Genomic DNA, 12,518 nt, shown 5'->3' with positions numbered 1-12,518 from the left:
CACAGAAAAAGCTTTTAAATGTTGAATTTTCAGAAAGAACTTAAATAATGGATTTAAAAACCATCCAAGATAAAGTTCACATACCTTGTCTTTCTTCCAATTAGTCAGCATGGCAAGTTCGAGAATGCCTTTGGAGTTCATGATAAGCGCAAGAGAGAGGGCATCTCGGAATGGCATCCTGCAGAAGAGCGGGGGTAATATTGTTCCTATGATCTTCCCAACGAAAGAAACAAAAACAACCAACAGAATCACACCCGCATTCATCAACTTCTGTATGGCAAAAAATCTGTATTTAATCCACAGGTAGTGAAAAAGATCGGCATAAGAAGCACAGAAACAAAGCAATCGAGCCTCTCTACCAATGCTGCTCCTAAGGGTGGTCCATCTGGTATGACCAAGCCCAAAATGAAAGACGCAACAAGGGCACTGAGACCGATTACTTCACCCATGAGCCCACACCCCATTAATGCAACGAGGAAGAAGAAAATATATATCTCTTTTACAGGCTTCCCTTCTGGGGTGTGTCTAATTGCCCACAAGCTGCAGGACGGATCCAAACACAATGACAGTAATAAGGAGGGCACTAGATAAAAAGAGACCCTATTGATGACGTTACCGATTTTTCTGTGGCTACCTTAGAAACGAACCTCAGTGACAAAATGGACCAGTGGAGCACATCACATATTATTGAAGAAGATGAGGCAAGCCGTCCAATCTCTGAATTTAGGATCTTGAGCTCTGTAAGAAAGCATGCAATAACTGGGAAGGACGTCATGGACTGTAATGCCACTATAAGGGGAAGAATACTCGTAACATCATGATCCAAAGAGAAGCATTGGTTGATGATGAGGGCGGCTACTCCTGCCAATGCATAAGGTACAAAGAAGCCTAAAACTCCTATAGCTAAGGCCTTTCTTCCTGATTTTAGGACCATGGTTGGGTCCATCTTCACTCCAATCAGGAAGATAAAGAGCATGAAACCGAAAACTGATAAGGTGTCAAGCACAGTTCTGCCTCTGGTTGGAAACACTTTTGATGCAAATACCGAGTTGTGCCCAAGAATTGAAGGACCTAGAATCACACCACCCTGGTGAAAAAAATTCACAAACACATACAATCAGCAACTTATTACTGGCTTCCTGAATCAGACTGATAAATCACAAAAAGGAGATTTCTATTTTCCCCCCAAAGAGTTCTAGCGTTGCTTCCAGAGCAGTTGGCCATTGGGAATAGACTCAAGCAACAGAAGGGAGCGTATAACATTTATGTATAATAAATGCCCTTCTTGAATAACTACAAGGAGCTTGTTTCTAAGTTTCCTGGTGACACCTAATTGAACTTCCTGTTATATGTTCAAATAGGAAACCAAAAGCCACTCCTTTCAAGTTGCATCTATATACGAGCAATAAGCTGTGTTTTTTGAATCAGCCTGAATTGGAAGCTGAACCCTTCAGGCGGTGGAAGAGTTGGACTGGACTTCATTATTCAGTTTATTTTTTTTATTTTTTTATTCCATATAGAATTCAGGTGATTTGATTTGATCAACGAATTAAAACAATAAATATGAGGAGAAAATGGTGAGAAAAAAAAAAAAAAAAAAAGAACTTAACCAGAATCTGGGAAACAATGGAGGGTTGGCCGAAGGGCTTGAGAAGGAGATGAATGGAGCGTGTGATAATGGTGATGAAGGAGAGCTGCATCATCAGAAGAGGAAGTGAGAAGAGGAGAGGGTTATCTCCAAACCATATCCCCTTGAGTTGACATGGTTTACAAAGTGGCAGGCATAGGGGAAACCCAGTGCCATCTGCAGATCATCTCCAGCCTTCTGTTGAGCTGGGTCCTGAGGAAGCGCAGTGTCCATGCCTTCTTCCTCTTGTTCAGAAAGAGGAACCCAGAAGAATTTTTACAGAAAGCAAGAGATGGACTGAGAGAGAGAGGTGAACCCCATTTCAGAGAATTGAGGATGGATGGAGGAGCATTAGAATTGGAGCCAATTATGAGAGAAAGAAAGAAAGAGCACAAATTTGTCTTGGTGGTTAATTTTTAAACGTTGACCTTTGACATTTTGGACCAAAGGAAGAGAAGGGGGTCAGGCCATGCCCATGAATGTATCATAAGCCTAAATATATGGCCCTTCCTCTCTATGATTTTGATAGTTTAATATTTCTATTACCTAGAAACATTAAATGGTTTTTTATTTTTATAGAATAGAATAAAATAAAATCGACCATTTTGCAAAGTCAAAGCCCCTTCTATTACCATGTTCTTCTGGCTTCAGTTGACCCTTCTTCAACTGAATCTCAGATTCTTCGGGACCACCCCATGGATTGGGAGAACTCAAGAATCCAACCTCAGCCTCTGAAAAACGCACGAGACCTCATCAATGTACAACAAATAAATCAATAAATAATGAAATCTGTGGACAACAAAGAAACCTTCTGAGTTTTGAGGGTCCTCCCAAATGTCAGGAGAAAATTGGTGGGTCTACACCCTTGTATTCTCTGGTGGACAGGATGAGGTAAGGAGTAAAAAAAATGATTGAAGCAAGCTATACTATTGAATCAATTCCAAAAAATTGTGATTGAATTTTCTTTTGCCAGTGTAACAAATAAAAAAGAAAAGAGAAACGGAAAACAAAATCTTCACCTTAAAATGAACAAAGGAGAACAAAATGAAAGAATGTTACATGAAGATTGACTTTTACCCAACTGTCCATCACCACCATTGATGCACAAGAACTCCACTTTTTCTCAGAGAAGAAAACAGGTCCAAGCATTGGGCATAAGTCTTCTGAAACTTGGAACTCCTCTGACCAGGGCAGCATCTTTGCCATCTGTTGTAGTGGCATTCAAGGAAAATCTCATCAATTAAACAAATTGCTCCTGTCTCTATCAACCTCGGAATCAAATGAAATTCAGTGCCTTCCACATCCATCTTCATCACAACAAAATCTCTTTCCGAAACCGTACTTTTCAACCAATTAGCGAAATCAATTCCTTGAATCTTGTCAACGTCAGCAGCATAACTGGCCGAGGATTGCACAGGTTGAATCCTTCCCATTCCTCTGCCTCTTTCCTGAACTTTCCTACCTGGGTCTCTGGTAATCTCAAAGAACAAAGTCTCATTCCTCAACCAAGCTGCATAAGGCAAAAGCGTTACCCCTTTCTTCGATCTATACTCTTCGTGGAAAGCCTTGTCGGCCTCAATTGCATAAATTTCAAAAGTCTTATTCTGTTTCGGGTACTGCTTCTTGAACCAACTACCAATGCTTGAACCATAGCTCCGAGCTCCAACATCCACATACACATATCTCTGCTTGAAACTCACATCAACCATAGAAGATATATATTTTATGTTTTTTATGTTCCTCTTCAATGTAATCCAAGGCTTCAATGGCTCTTCTTCGATCAATGGCTCTGCATTCTTGATTATTTCCTGTTTATGCCCCGGAACAGAGCACTTCTTAAATGAATTCCTATCAGGAGATGACTCTTCATGCGCAAGAATCTCAATGTCTTTCTTTAAAACAATCTCGCGAATCGAAGGCACTGATGAATCAAGATTATCTATGTCTCGCGACCTAATGAATCTACAGCAATTGAACAACTCAAGAAACGAATTGAAGCTATAAGCATCTTTTGCAGCCACCGTGTGAACAACAACGAAGCCACCAGGTTTGAGAGTCCTACCAATCTCTGCTGCAAAATTCGCCGGCCGAGCTGACCGGTCAAGACCGCCGTTGCTGGAGAACTCGAAATCAAAGGTGTTATTATCGAAAGGCTGGCGATAGGCCTGACCAGAGACAACCAATGGTGGAAACGCCTTCTTCGAAATCCCAATCGCATCAACAACTCCGATCTCTCTCAACGCGAAGACATCTTCTCCGGTTGACGTTTCGATGCACAGCGACTTCGAATCCGGCGAGAGATACCCTCGAAGATCAAATCTTGAAACAAAGAAGAGAAGTAATCGACGCTCTTTCGCCATTGTTTGCTAGTCCACATATCGAAAGATGCTTCCCCGATAACGGCCTGGTGAGCTCCGACCACAACGCTGGAGATTTTCGGATTCTCCGGAGAGAAACAGAAACCTCCGGAACCGCATTCTCGGCCTTTGATTCTGAAAACGTAAGCAAATTCAACAATGACGATGAGAGCAACAAAGCAGAAGATCGTTCGTATCAGAATGTTCCTAAGAAGGCTGCGCCTCCCTGCAGTAGCGTCATGAAAATTTATTGTACACAAGCAGGGAAAAGAAGAAGAATTCAAATGAAATGAAAGAAAAGGAAAGGCTTCCGAAAGAAACGGGAGAACTCTGGTTTGGCGCCAATTGGGGTTGCAGGTGAGCAAGAGAGAAGGGTATGGATTTGAAAATAAGGAAATTTTTGGAGGGTAAAATGGGAATAAATGACAGTTTTGATCTCAGCAGATCCGCGTATCCGCGCACATTTTGATGGTTTTGGAAACGGCTGGAAGCGTGAATTCGGTGATTTTTCCATAAATGTCGAAACTACCCTTTATAGTCGACAGTTGCGCGTTGGCAGAGTGCCAATATAGCCGTTGGGAAAGTTCCCGACTCCTGCTTGTACCATTTGGCTCTTTCTTTTGCGGCTGTTGACACGTTGGATTATAACACGTGTTGATATTTTGGAAATTTTAATCCTAATATACTTATATAATTTCATAATAAAATCAATTCACTAAATATGGAATCATTAATAATATCTTCGGGACAATCGTATATTTCTTCCTGTAAGAAGTAAAAACATTTACTAGTTCCCTATCATTAATTTCATATTTGAAATTATTTTTAAAATAATTTAGCATATTTAAAATTTTCAATGCAATAAAAAGAAAATTATTATACTAAATTTTTTTGGATATTCCTACCTTTTTTAAAAAATATAGATAAATATTCCTGAAAAATATAAATAAATTTGGTCTTTGCTCTTCTTTATTTATTTTAAGAAACTAATTTTCTAATTATTTATAAGAAAATATTTAATGATATATTTATATGAAAAAAAAATCTTAGAATAAAATATTTTCTTTATAATAATAAAAAAATCTTCAGAAAATATATTTAAATAGAAAAATATAACAACTTTAGTTGATATGAAATGTATAAAATTAAGGACTTGTTTGACAAGTGTAAAACAAGAAATATGTTTAGAAATTAAAATCCTATTTTTTATTTTTTTATTATTAAGAACATAAAATAAAATAAGGTATTTTTAAATAATATTTTTAATTATTTTCACTTATTTTTTTAGAATTAAAAAAATAATTAACACTAAATATACAAAATATTTTTTAAATATATTTAAAAATATTAAAAACATTTTAAAAACATTACAAATTTCATAAAGACTTTTCTTTTATCAAACATGTAGAACAACTTTCAAAATTTGTTTTTAAAAATTATTTTTTAAAACTATTTTTGAAAACAATTACTAAATAAGGCTTTAAGGATGAAGATGATACACTTATTATTTTCTGTTTTCAAAATTATAAAATATATATATATAAAACCATGTTATGAAAAAGCTATTGAGTAGCTTTTATATTACTTTCAAAAATAATAAATACTTTTTGATATTTTCTTTTTATAAAATAATATAATCATTATTTCTCTACGTGAATCTTTAAGAATTATTATATCTCACATAGAAGTGACTATTATTTTCTACTTTTAAAAATAAAATAAAAGAATATTTTTTTCCCACAAACTAGGATAAAAATAAATGTGGCATTTTTAAGATAAAAGATTGCATTCTAAATTTGTGGAATGGTATAAAAATGGTCAAATCATATTAATTAGATATGGGTTGGATAGGCTCAACCCAAATCCTATCCATTTGATATTCAATCGAATCCAATCCATTTATATTCGCCGGAAACAAGGAATAATGAGAATACATATTTTATTTTTATTTTTATTCTCGAATTAATTTGATGATTTCAATTATCGTGTTTGAATACCTAAAGGAACGGAGATTGAAATGATAATTTGATTTCATTCTAATGTTAAGTGAAAATGGGAATGAAAATAAAAAAAATAAATAAATAATTAATAAATAATATCCATATCATATTATACCTAGTTTAAAATATTTTTTTATTTTCATTAAAAAAAAAATTCATAAGAGTTTGTTTGTTTTTTTTTTTCTGTTTTTTGGCTAAACAATAAAAACCTATTTTTGGTGTGTAATTTAAAAAAAAAAATACCACTTTTTAGTTGTTATTTTTTAGAAATAATTTTTAAAAACAAAGTAAAATGCTAGAGAAAATGATCAAGTGAGACTTTGTATTAAATTTCTTTATAAGTTTAATAATTTTAAAATGGCTATAAAAAATAATAGATGTAACCAATGCTTTAAATTCTTTAATAAATTAATTTTTAAGAATAATTTGAAATTAAAAAAAAAGATAATTAATTATAAATTAAATAAAATAATTTTAAAATCATCTTCATAATTAAGAAATAAATGCAAAATTTTGATTTTATTTTAAATTTCATTTCTTTTTATATTCATTTAAAATATAACAGTATTAACAAGTATTTATTTTGAATTATTATGATTATTTTTAACAAAATAAATCAATTAATGTTAGTATCTATATTTTCATAATATTTATAAAAAAATATAACTAATGATCTTATTAAATTATTAATATTTATATTTTATTAAAAACTATTTATTTATTTAAATTTTAAAATATTTTTATTTTTAACATGATGTGAATTATATAAATTAAATTTATAATTTATGTTACAAAATCAAAATAAAAAATTATTTTTAAAAATAACTTATCTAAATAGGTTTTAAAATTTTTAAATATTAAAAATACTTTCTTAAAATCATTTGGAATGTAGTTCAACTCTTCATCGGAATCACTTAGCTTTTATTCGTTTTTAGTGGTAGCCAGAGGAAGTGATGGTGGCCTAGTATAATTATACGGATAATAATTCATAAAGAAAGGAAGTGTATTTAAGGAAGCGACCAAATAAGAATAATAGATATAGATAGGCACTGTTAGGTGGTGGGTGGGTCGGTGGCCATAACTAAATGCGCCGTGTCCTTCACGTAACTGTCTCACTCAGACCATTAAAATAAGACTCCTCATTTTACCAAAACACCCATCCGAAAGTTATAAGCATAAATATAAAACAAGGGTATTAGAGGAATTTGAAATGTGACAAGAGAACCCACCCCGTGTTTCTCGCTTTATTCCTATCGATAACGCGTTGACCTTTGACTGGCGTGCCACCAGACGATACCCCCGCTCCAAATCTTTGACCGGTTCAAAGCTGAATTATAAAATAAATAAAAAATTATATAAACTTTTTTTGTTCCCTTTTATGACATTTTTATCTGGGGAAAAATTAACTACAATATGAATTGGAGCTGTGTGACAAATTCAAAAAATAAATTTAGTGCCAAATTTTGAATATACATAACCACATACCTGTAGAAATATACATCAAAAAAACAAACAAAATGGGGGATAATTAAATGAAATAAAGCTTCCTTATTGATTTTGTTTTTTTTTTCCTTCTTCTGATCTTCAAACCTTGCCTGAAGCTGGGCAGAGCTTCAACAGAGCAGAGACTCGAATAACATGTCGTCTCTGGGCTCTTCTTTGGTTCTGGAGAACACATTGTCCTGGTGCTGTGGCTGGTTCATGTAAGTGGCCATGGAGTTGCCGAAGTTGGAGAATCCGAAGCCATCAGGGCTCTGCAGCATCTCTAGCGTGAAGGGTGCTGCTTGGGCTTCTGATGTGGGGTGCCTGACATGGCGAAGAGGGTTGGTGGTTGAGTTGTTGGGGAGATGGGTCATGGTTGAAGGCCTGATTGCCATTGGCATATTGTTGTTGGTGGTGGCGGCGGCGGTGGTGTCGGGCAATGGCAATGGCCTGTTGACGGAGTGGCTGCCGCTGCCTCGCGCTGCCGGCACATCATGGTTGTGCTTCCCCTCATAGGTTGTTATCACTGCCCTGAGGTCATGGGAGGCTCTCTCGACATGCTTTCTCACGGGACATCCTGGGTTCGTGCACTTATAGTAGCTCCTACAAGAAACCATGATATCAGAGACTCAGTGCCCAGCTCAATCTCACTCAGTTTACCTTCTCACCATTGCATACATTCATGGAGAATGGGTTAAGCTTTTCCTATCAGACAAACCTCTAGGCCATAATGTATCTAAAAGGCAGACATAATGTGCAAATCCACTTTACAAAAATGTTTATATAAACTAAGGGTCTTCAGTTAGTAGAAGACATTGAATGATGGGAACAACCTTTTTGAGACTTCGGAGCACAAAATTAACTGAAAGCATAATAAATACCTAAAAAAGGTGGAAAAGTGAAAGGAAAGCAAGATTCTACCTGGGATTTGGATTTCCCTTGACAACTTTCTGTCCATATTTCCTCCATCTATAGCCATCGTCGAGGATATCGATGTCACTGGTTGTTTGAACAACAACTCTAGGTCTCTGACTGTTCTACCTCCCAGGGCTGATATACCTTCATTTCACTCTCCTTTTTCCTGGAAAAGAAGATTAGAAAGAAGAATCAGATCAAATTCAAATAGAAAGCCCCCATGTAATTATTGTGTAAAATCTGTAGTATGGATTTTCCATCTTTTGGCCTCAGGTTCATCTTCATCGAAGTCATCTCCTCCTGATTTACTCTTCTGAGAGCTCTGCTCAAGTCATCATCCCCCATGGAGATTGATGAATTCTCTGGTGTTGCAACGGAATCCATTTGTCCAGTGCCATGCGCCACAAATGGCTGATCAGGAACTTCATTGTTGGGAGGATTGGAAGCTTGAATTGTTTGAGAAATGATAATGATGATCTCCTGGTAGACTGAGGCTTGGGATGGTTATGAGTACCTTTGTAGACAATCTCAGTGACCTGGCCTTCCAAGGATCTTTCCACTTCTTCTAGTTGGGCAATTGGGGTATGTGCACTTGTAATAGCTTCTCGGGTTTTCGCTTCCTTTCACTGTTTCTGCCCATATTTCCTCCAATTGTACCCGTCCTCTGATCTTCTCTGCTCTCTAATTGACTGAGATGATGCGTGGTAACTGCCATAATCCGATTGGAATCCATTGTTGCCGTTTCCGTTGCTCTGAGTGTTAGTTTGGATCGTGGCAATCTCAGGGAGAAGCTCTGGTAGGAACCAAATTCAGATTTCACCGTAGTTTTTTCTGATGAAAAACTATCTGCTTGGTTGGTTCTTGAAAACTCCAAGCTGGTTGCGTCCTCTCAAGGCTTGTTCCTAAGAATTTTAAACAATTCAAAGATTATTAAAGAGAACCCAGATCAGAGAAACCTAAGGAAGATCGAAATCCAGAACATACAGTAGTATCGTGGTGGTGAAGGCTGAAACAGCTTGCTGAAGTCGTGGAAGGCCTTGCCTGGGGTTGGAACGAAAATCTAGGTAGTTTTTATCTTCCTTTTGACATCCTGCTGGTTGCTGTTCGAATTACTCCTCCAATTGAAGCCCTGAGATGGAAAAGTTCCTGTTGTCGAGAAGGCAGAATCTGCATACAAACACAAATACCCATAAATTAAATTCCACAAGAAACCCCCAGACATGGACCAAACCAACACCCGATAAGCTAAAATCCTATGAAGAGATTCAAAAAGATGGAACAACCTTGGGTCTATGTCCTAATTCCCCGTTTGGTTGCCAAGAAAATGATTGAACTCAGCTCAACAGAGTCAAGCTCTCTGTTCCCACCACAAAACATGAAAACAAAGGAAGAAGAAATACACATACGTAGAAGAGGAGAGAAGCACAGGCGAGTCGAGAAGTTCAGCTGGGCTCAACCCTGCAGGAATAGAAAAGTAAGAAGAAGGAGAGATCGAGGCGGGGAGATGGGCAGCGAAGCGGAGGAATTGACTTGAACTTCGGCACTCCGGACCCCGTCCTCTCTGCAATTCGATCCGAAAGCCCCCTCCCCACGGCACCCTTGTCACCAGTGGTGGTGGTGACGGGATCCTCGTCGGCGGACGTGAGGAGGTCGGAGTAGGAAGTGGACATGAAAGAGGAGAAAGAGAAAAGGGGATGCGAGTTTGCAGAGGTCTCTAAGCTCCCAGAGGAAGAACCCATGTGAAAGGGAGAAGCTATTGTGGTGGAGGAGAGGTGCAAATGTAAATGTAAGAGACCAAGGCCCAGAAGAAGAAGAAGATGGTGATGATGATGTTGTCAAGTTTTCACGTATTGGACAAGCCTTTCTTCGTCTTGGGTGTATCTTCTGGAAGGTGATGAGGACTGGACCGTGGAGAAAAAATGGAAAATACATATGCCTTTGGTCAAACCTCGTGGGTTTGACTGGCTGGCTCCTAGAGAGGCGGCTGCTGAGACTCAGATTTCTCACCCTCTCTTTCCATTGGCTGAGTTTCTCTGCAGTTGGATGCATGCGGACAATTGCGATTTGTGTGCTGTCATGCCACGTGGTTTCTTTCTCCAAAAAGTATTTAAATAATCTTCGGTGTTAATATCATAATGTGGCTTGTCGGATTCGGATCGACTCCTGGAAAGGGGTAGTGGACCATGTTTTTATGTGACTTCAGACGTAGTGGAATCGACGGTGGAGATTGGGAGTCCATGACTCGTAATACGGGGGTATTCATTTGACTTCAGAAGTAGTGGAATCAGATGGTGGAGATTGGGAGTCCACGGCTGGTAATATGGGGGTATCCACTGGGAGCTGGTTTCGGGAAGGCTCATACAGTGGTAATGAATCGCATGGATAAGAGACGATGCCCCCTTGAACACGTAATGACTAATGGGCTGGTACGGTAGATCTTCTAGATTTCTTGACATGAAATTACTCATTTATCCTTTCAAAATATCCTAAAGCTTTGCCGCGTTAGATCTAGATGCCCCTGAAAAAATGACTTGGCAGTTCACACTAATGGCATCTCTCCACTCGAGTTTGGGTTCAAAGTGGCCTTAAATATACTTTTTGACCCGCTTTTAAACAATTTTTCAAAATGACCCCTTTTGTCCCTCTTAAAATGTTTAGTACATATTTCATATTTGAAATTTATGCATCCAAATTATGATTTTTTATTTTTTGAAAGAAAGACTAATTTAAGTTATAATTTTACAAAACTTTTACTAATTCTCTCACTTACTTCATTGCTTACTAAAAGTATGAAAAAAATAAATTTAAAATTTCTTCATTTATATAAAAAATAAATTTAAAATTTATGTTGAATTTATTATCTTCACCTCCTATTTTACTTTTTTCTTCATTCTGTTTTATTACCCTCACATTTTCTTTCAATAAAAGCAATTTTTTTTAAGGTTGTGTTTGGTTCCTGAAAAGTACTAAACAAATAAATAAAAAATAAGAGAAATAATTTTCTCATATTAATTGTATTATAAAAAATTTCAAAAAAATTAAATATAATTAAAATAAATAAAATAAGTTTAAAATATCAAATAAAAATAATTTATCGATTTTATTTTTTATTTTTTATTTTTCTTCCTTATTTTCTTTCTCTCGCTTTTTTTTTTCAAATTTCATGAACCAAACATAGCCTTAACAACCTCAAAATTAAGGGAAAATTAGAAGTGATCCACTAATACTTGAATGAGAAAGGAAACCAATTGACTGGCCCCGCTAGAGCAAGAGGCCAAGAGGACAAGATCCAAATTGCAGAATTTTTTGACTAAATGGGGGACGAGTGGAGTGAAGTCCAAGTCAAAATTTTTGAATGGACTCCAACGTGGTTAATGATGAGACATGAGGGAAATATTTGACTATGAATTAATATTTTAAATTAAATTCCTCACGAGTCGTGCCCTTTTATATATGCCTTCGGTTTTAATTTAAGGAAAAGTTTAGGGTGTTTTCTATGAAAATTTTAATTTCAATAATTAAAAGTGTATACGATAAAATTTAGACATATATATAAAGAATAAGAGTAGATAGAGACAAAATAAAAATAAAGCAATGGACTGAATTTGATACAATATACCTAAATTTACATGTGACATAGTTGATTCATCGCACTTTTTGATGATATAGTGGAACCTGATTTCAATTCCTCAATGAGGTACTCATTGAATGTGGTTGATTCCCATGCAATGTCAACAGCCCAATTTTATTTCTATTTTTTCCCCCTATATTGTTTTCTAGAAATATATGTTTAATTTTCATAAAAAGATATATCTAAAAAATTAGATATAATTAAATTAATTAAAATTTTAAATTATTTAATCCTTTTTTCACCCTTTGCATTTTCCCTTAAAATTTTCAAGAACCAAACATTAAACAATAGGGTTAATGCCCATGATTTTATTTCCAAAAGTAAAAGGAATATACGTATAAAATGTATTGTCATTTCCATTGGGAACTTTTTTTTTTGATAATTGTGCAATTAATTCCACATGTTTTTTTATAACGGCGTACCTCCCACAGGGCCCTGAAGTTAACGATCGGGTAAACCTCAGGTGGTCCTAAGAGGACTCAATGATGATTGGGGAACAATCCATG

General features: G+C 36.0%; 1 protein-coding gene and 2 pseudogenes across 1 annotated transcript in view; all 3 read right to left on the bottom strand.

Annotated features, from left to right (window-relative positions):
• Positions 1-1,733, bottom strand: part of LOC117917025 (cation/H(+) antiporter 15-like) — a 2,644-nt gene extending 911 nt beyond the window's left edge. Inside the window, exons 1-3 of the mRNA XM_034833255.1 lie at positions 1,611-1,733; positions 635-1,087; positions 85-270 (exon numbers count right to left, since the gene is read on the bottom strand). Coding sequence (XP_034689146.1) covers positions 85-270; positions 635-1,087; positions 1,611-1,703 — 732 coding nt within the window. The 5' untranslated portion in view covers positions 1,704-1,733. The remainder of the gene's footprint in view (positions 1-84; positions 271-634; positions 1,088-1,610) is intronic.
• Positions 1,734-2,671: 938 nt separating this feature from the next.
• On the bottom strand, positions 2,672-7,305 carry LOC117916779 (annotated as a pseudogene).
• Positions 7,306-7,335: 30 nt separating this feature from the next.
• Positions 7,336-10,214, bottom strand: LOC117916780 (annotated as a pseudogene).
• Positions 10,215-12,518: the final 2,304 nt, after the last annotated feature.

This window comes from Vitis riparia, chromosome 6, assembly GCF_004353265.1.
Source record: "Vitis riparia cultivar Riparia Gloire de Montpellier isolate 1030 chromosome 6, EGFV_Vit.rip_1.0, whole genome shotgun sequence".
NCBI lineage: Eukaryota > Viridiplantae > Streptophyta > Magnoliopsida > Vitales > Vitaceae > Vitis > Vitis riparia.
This window is presented reverse-complemented; position numbering and strand designations above follow the sequence as displayed.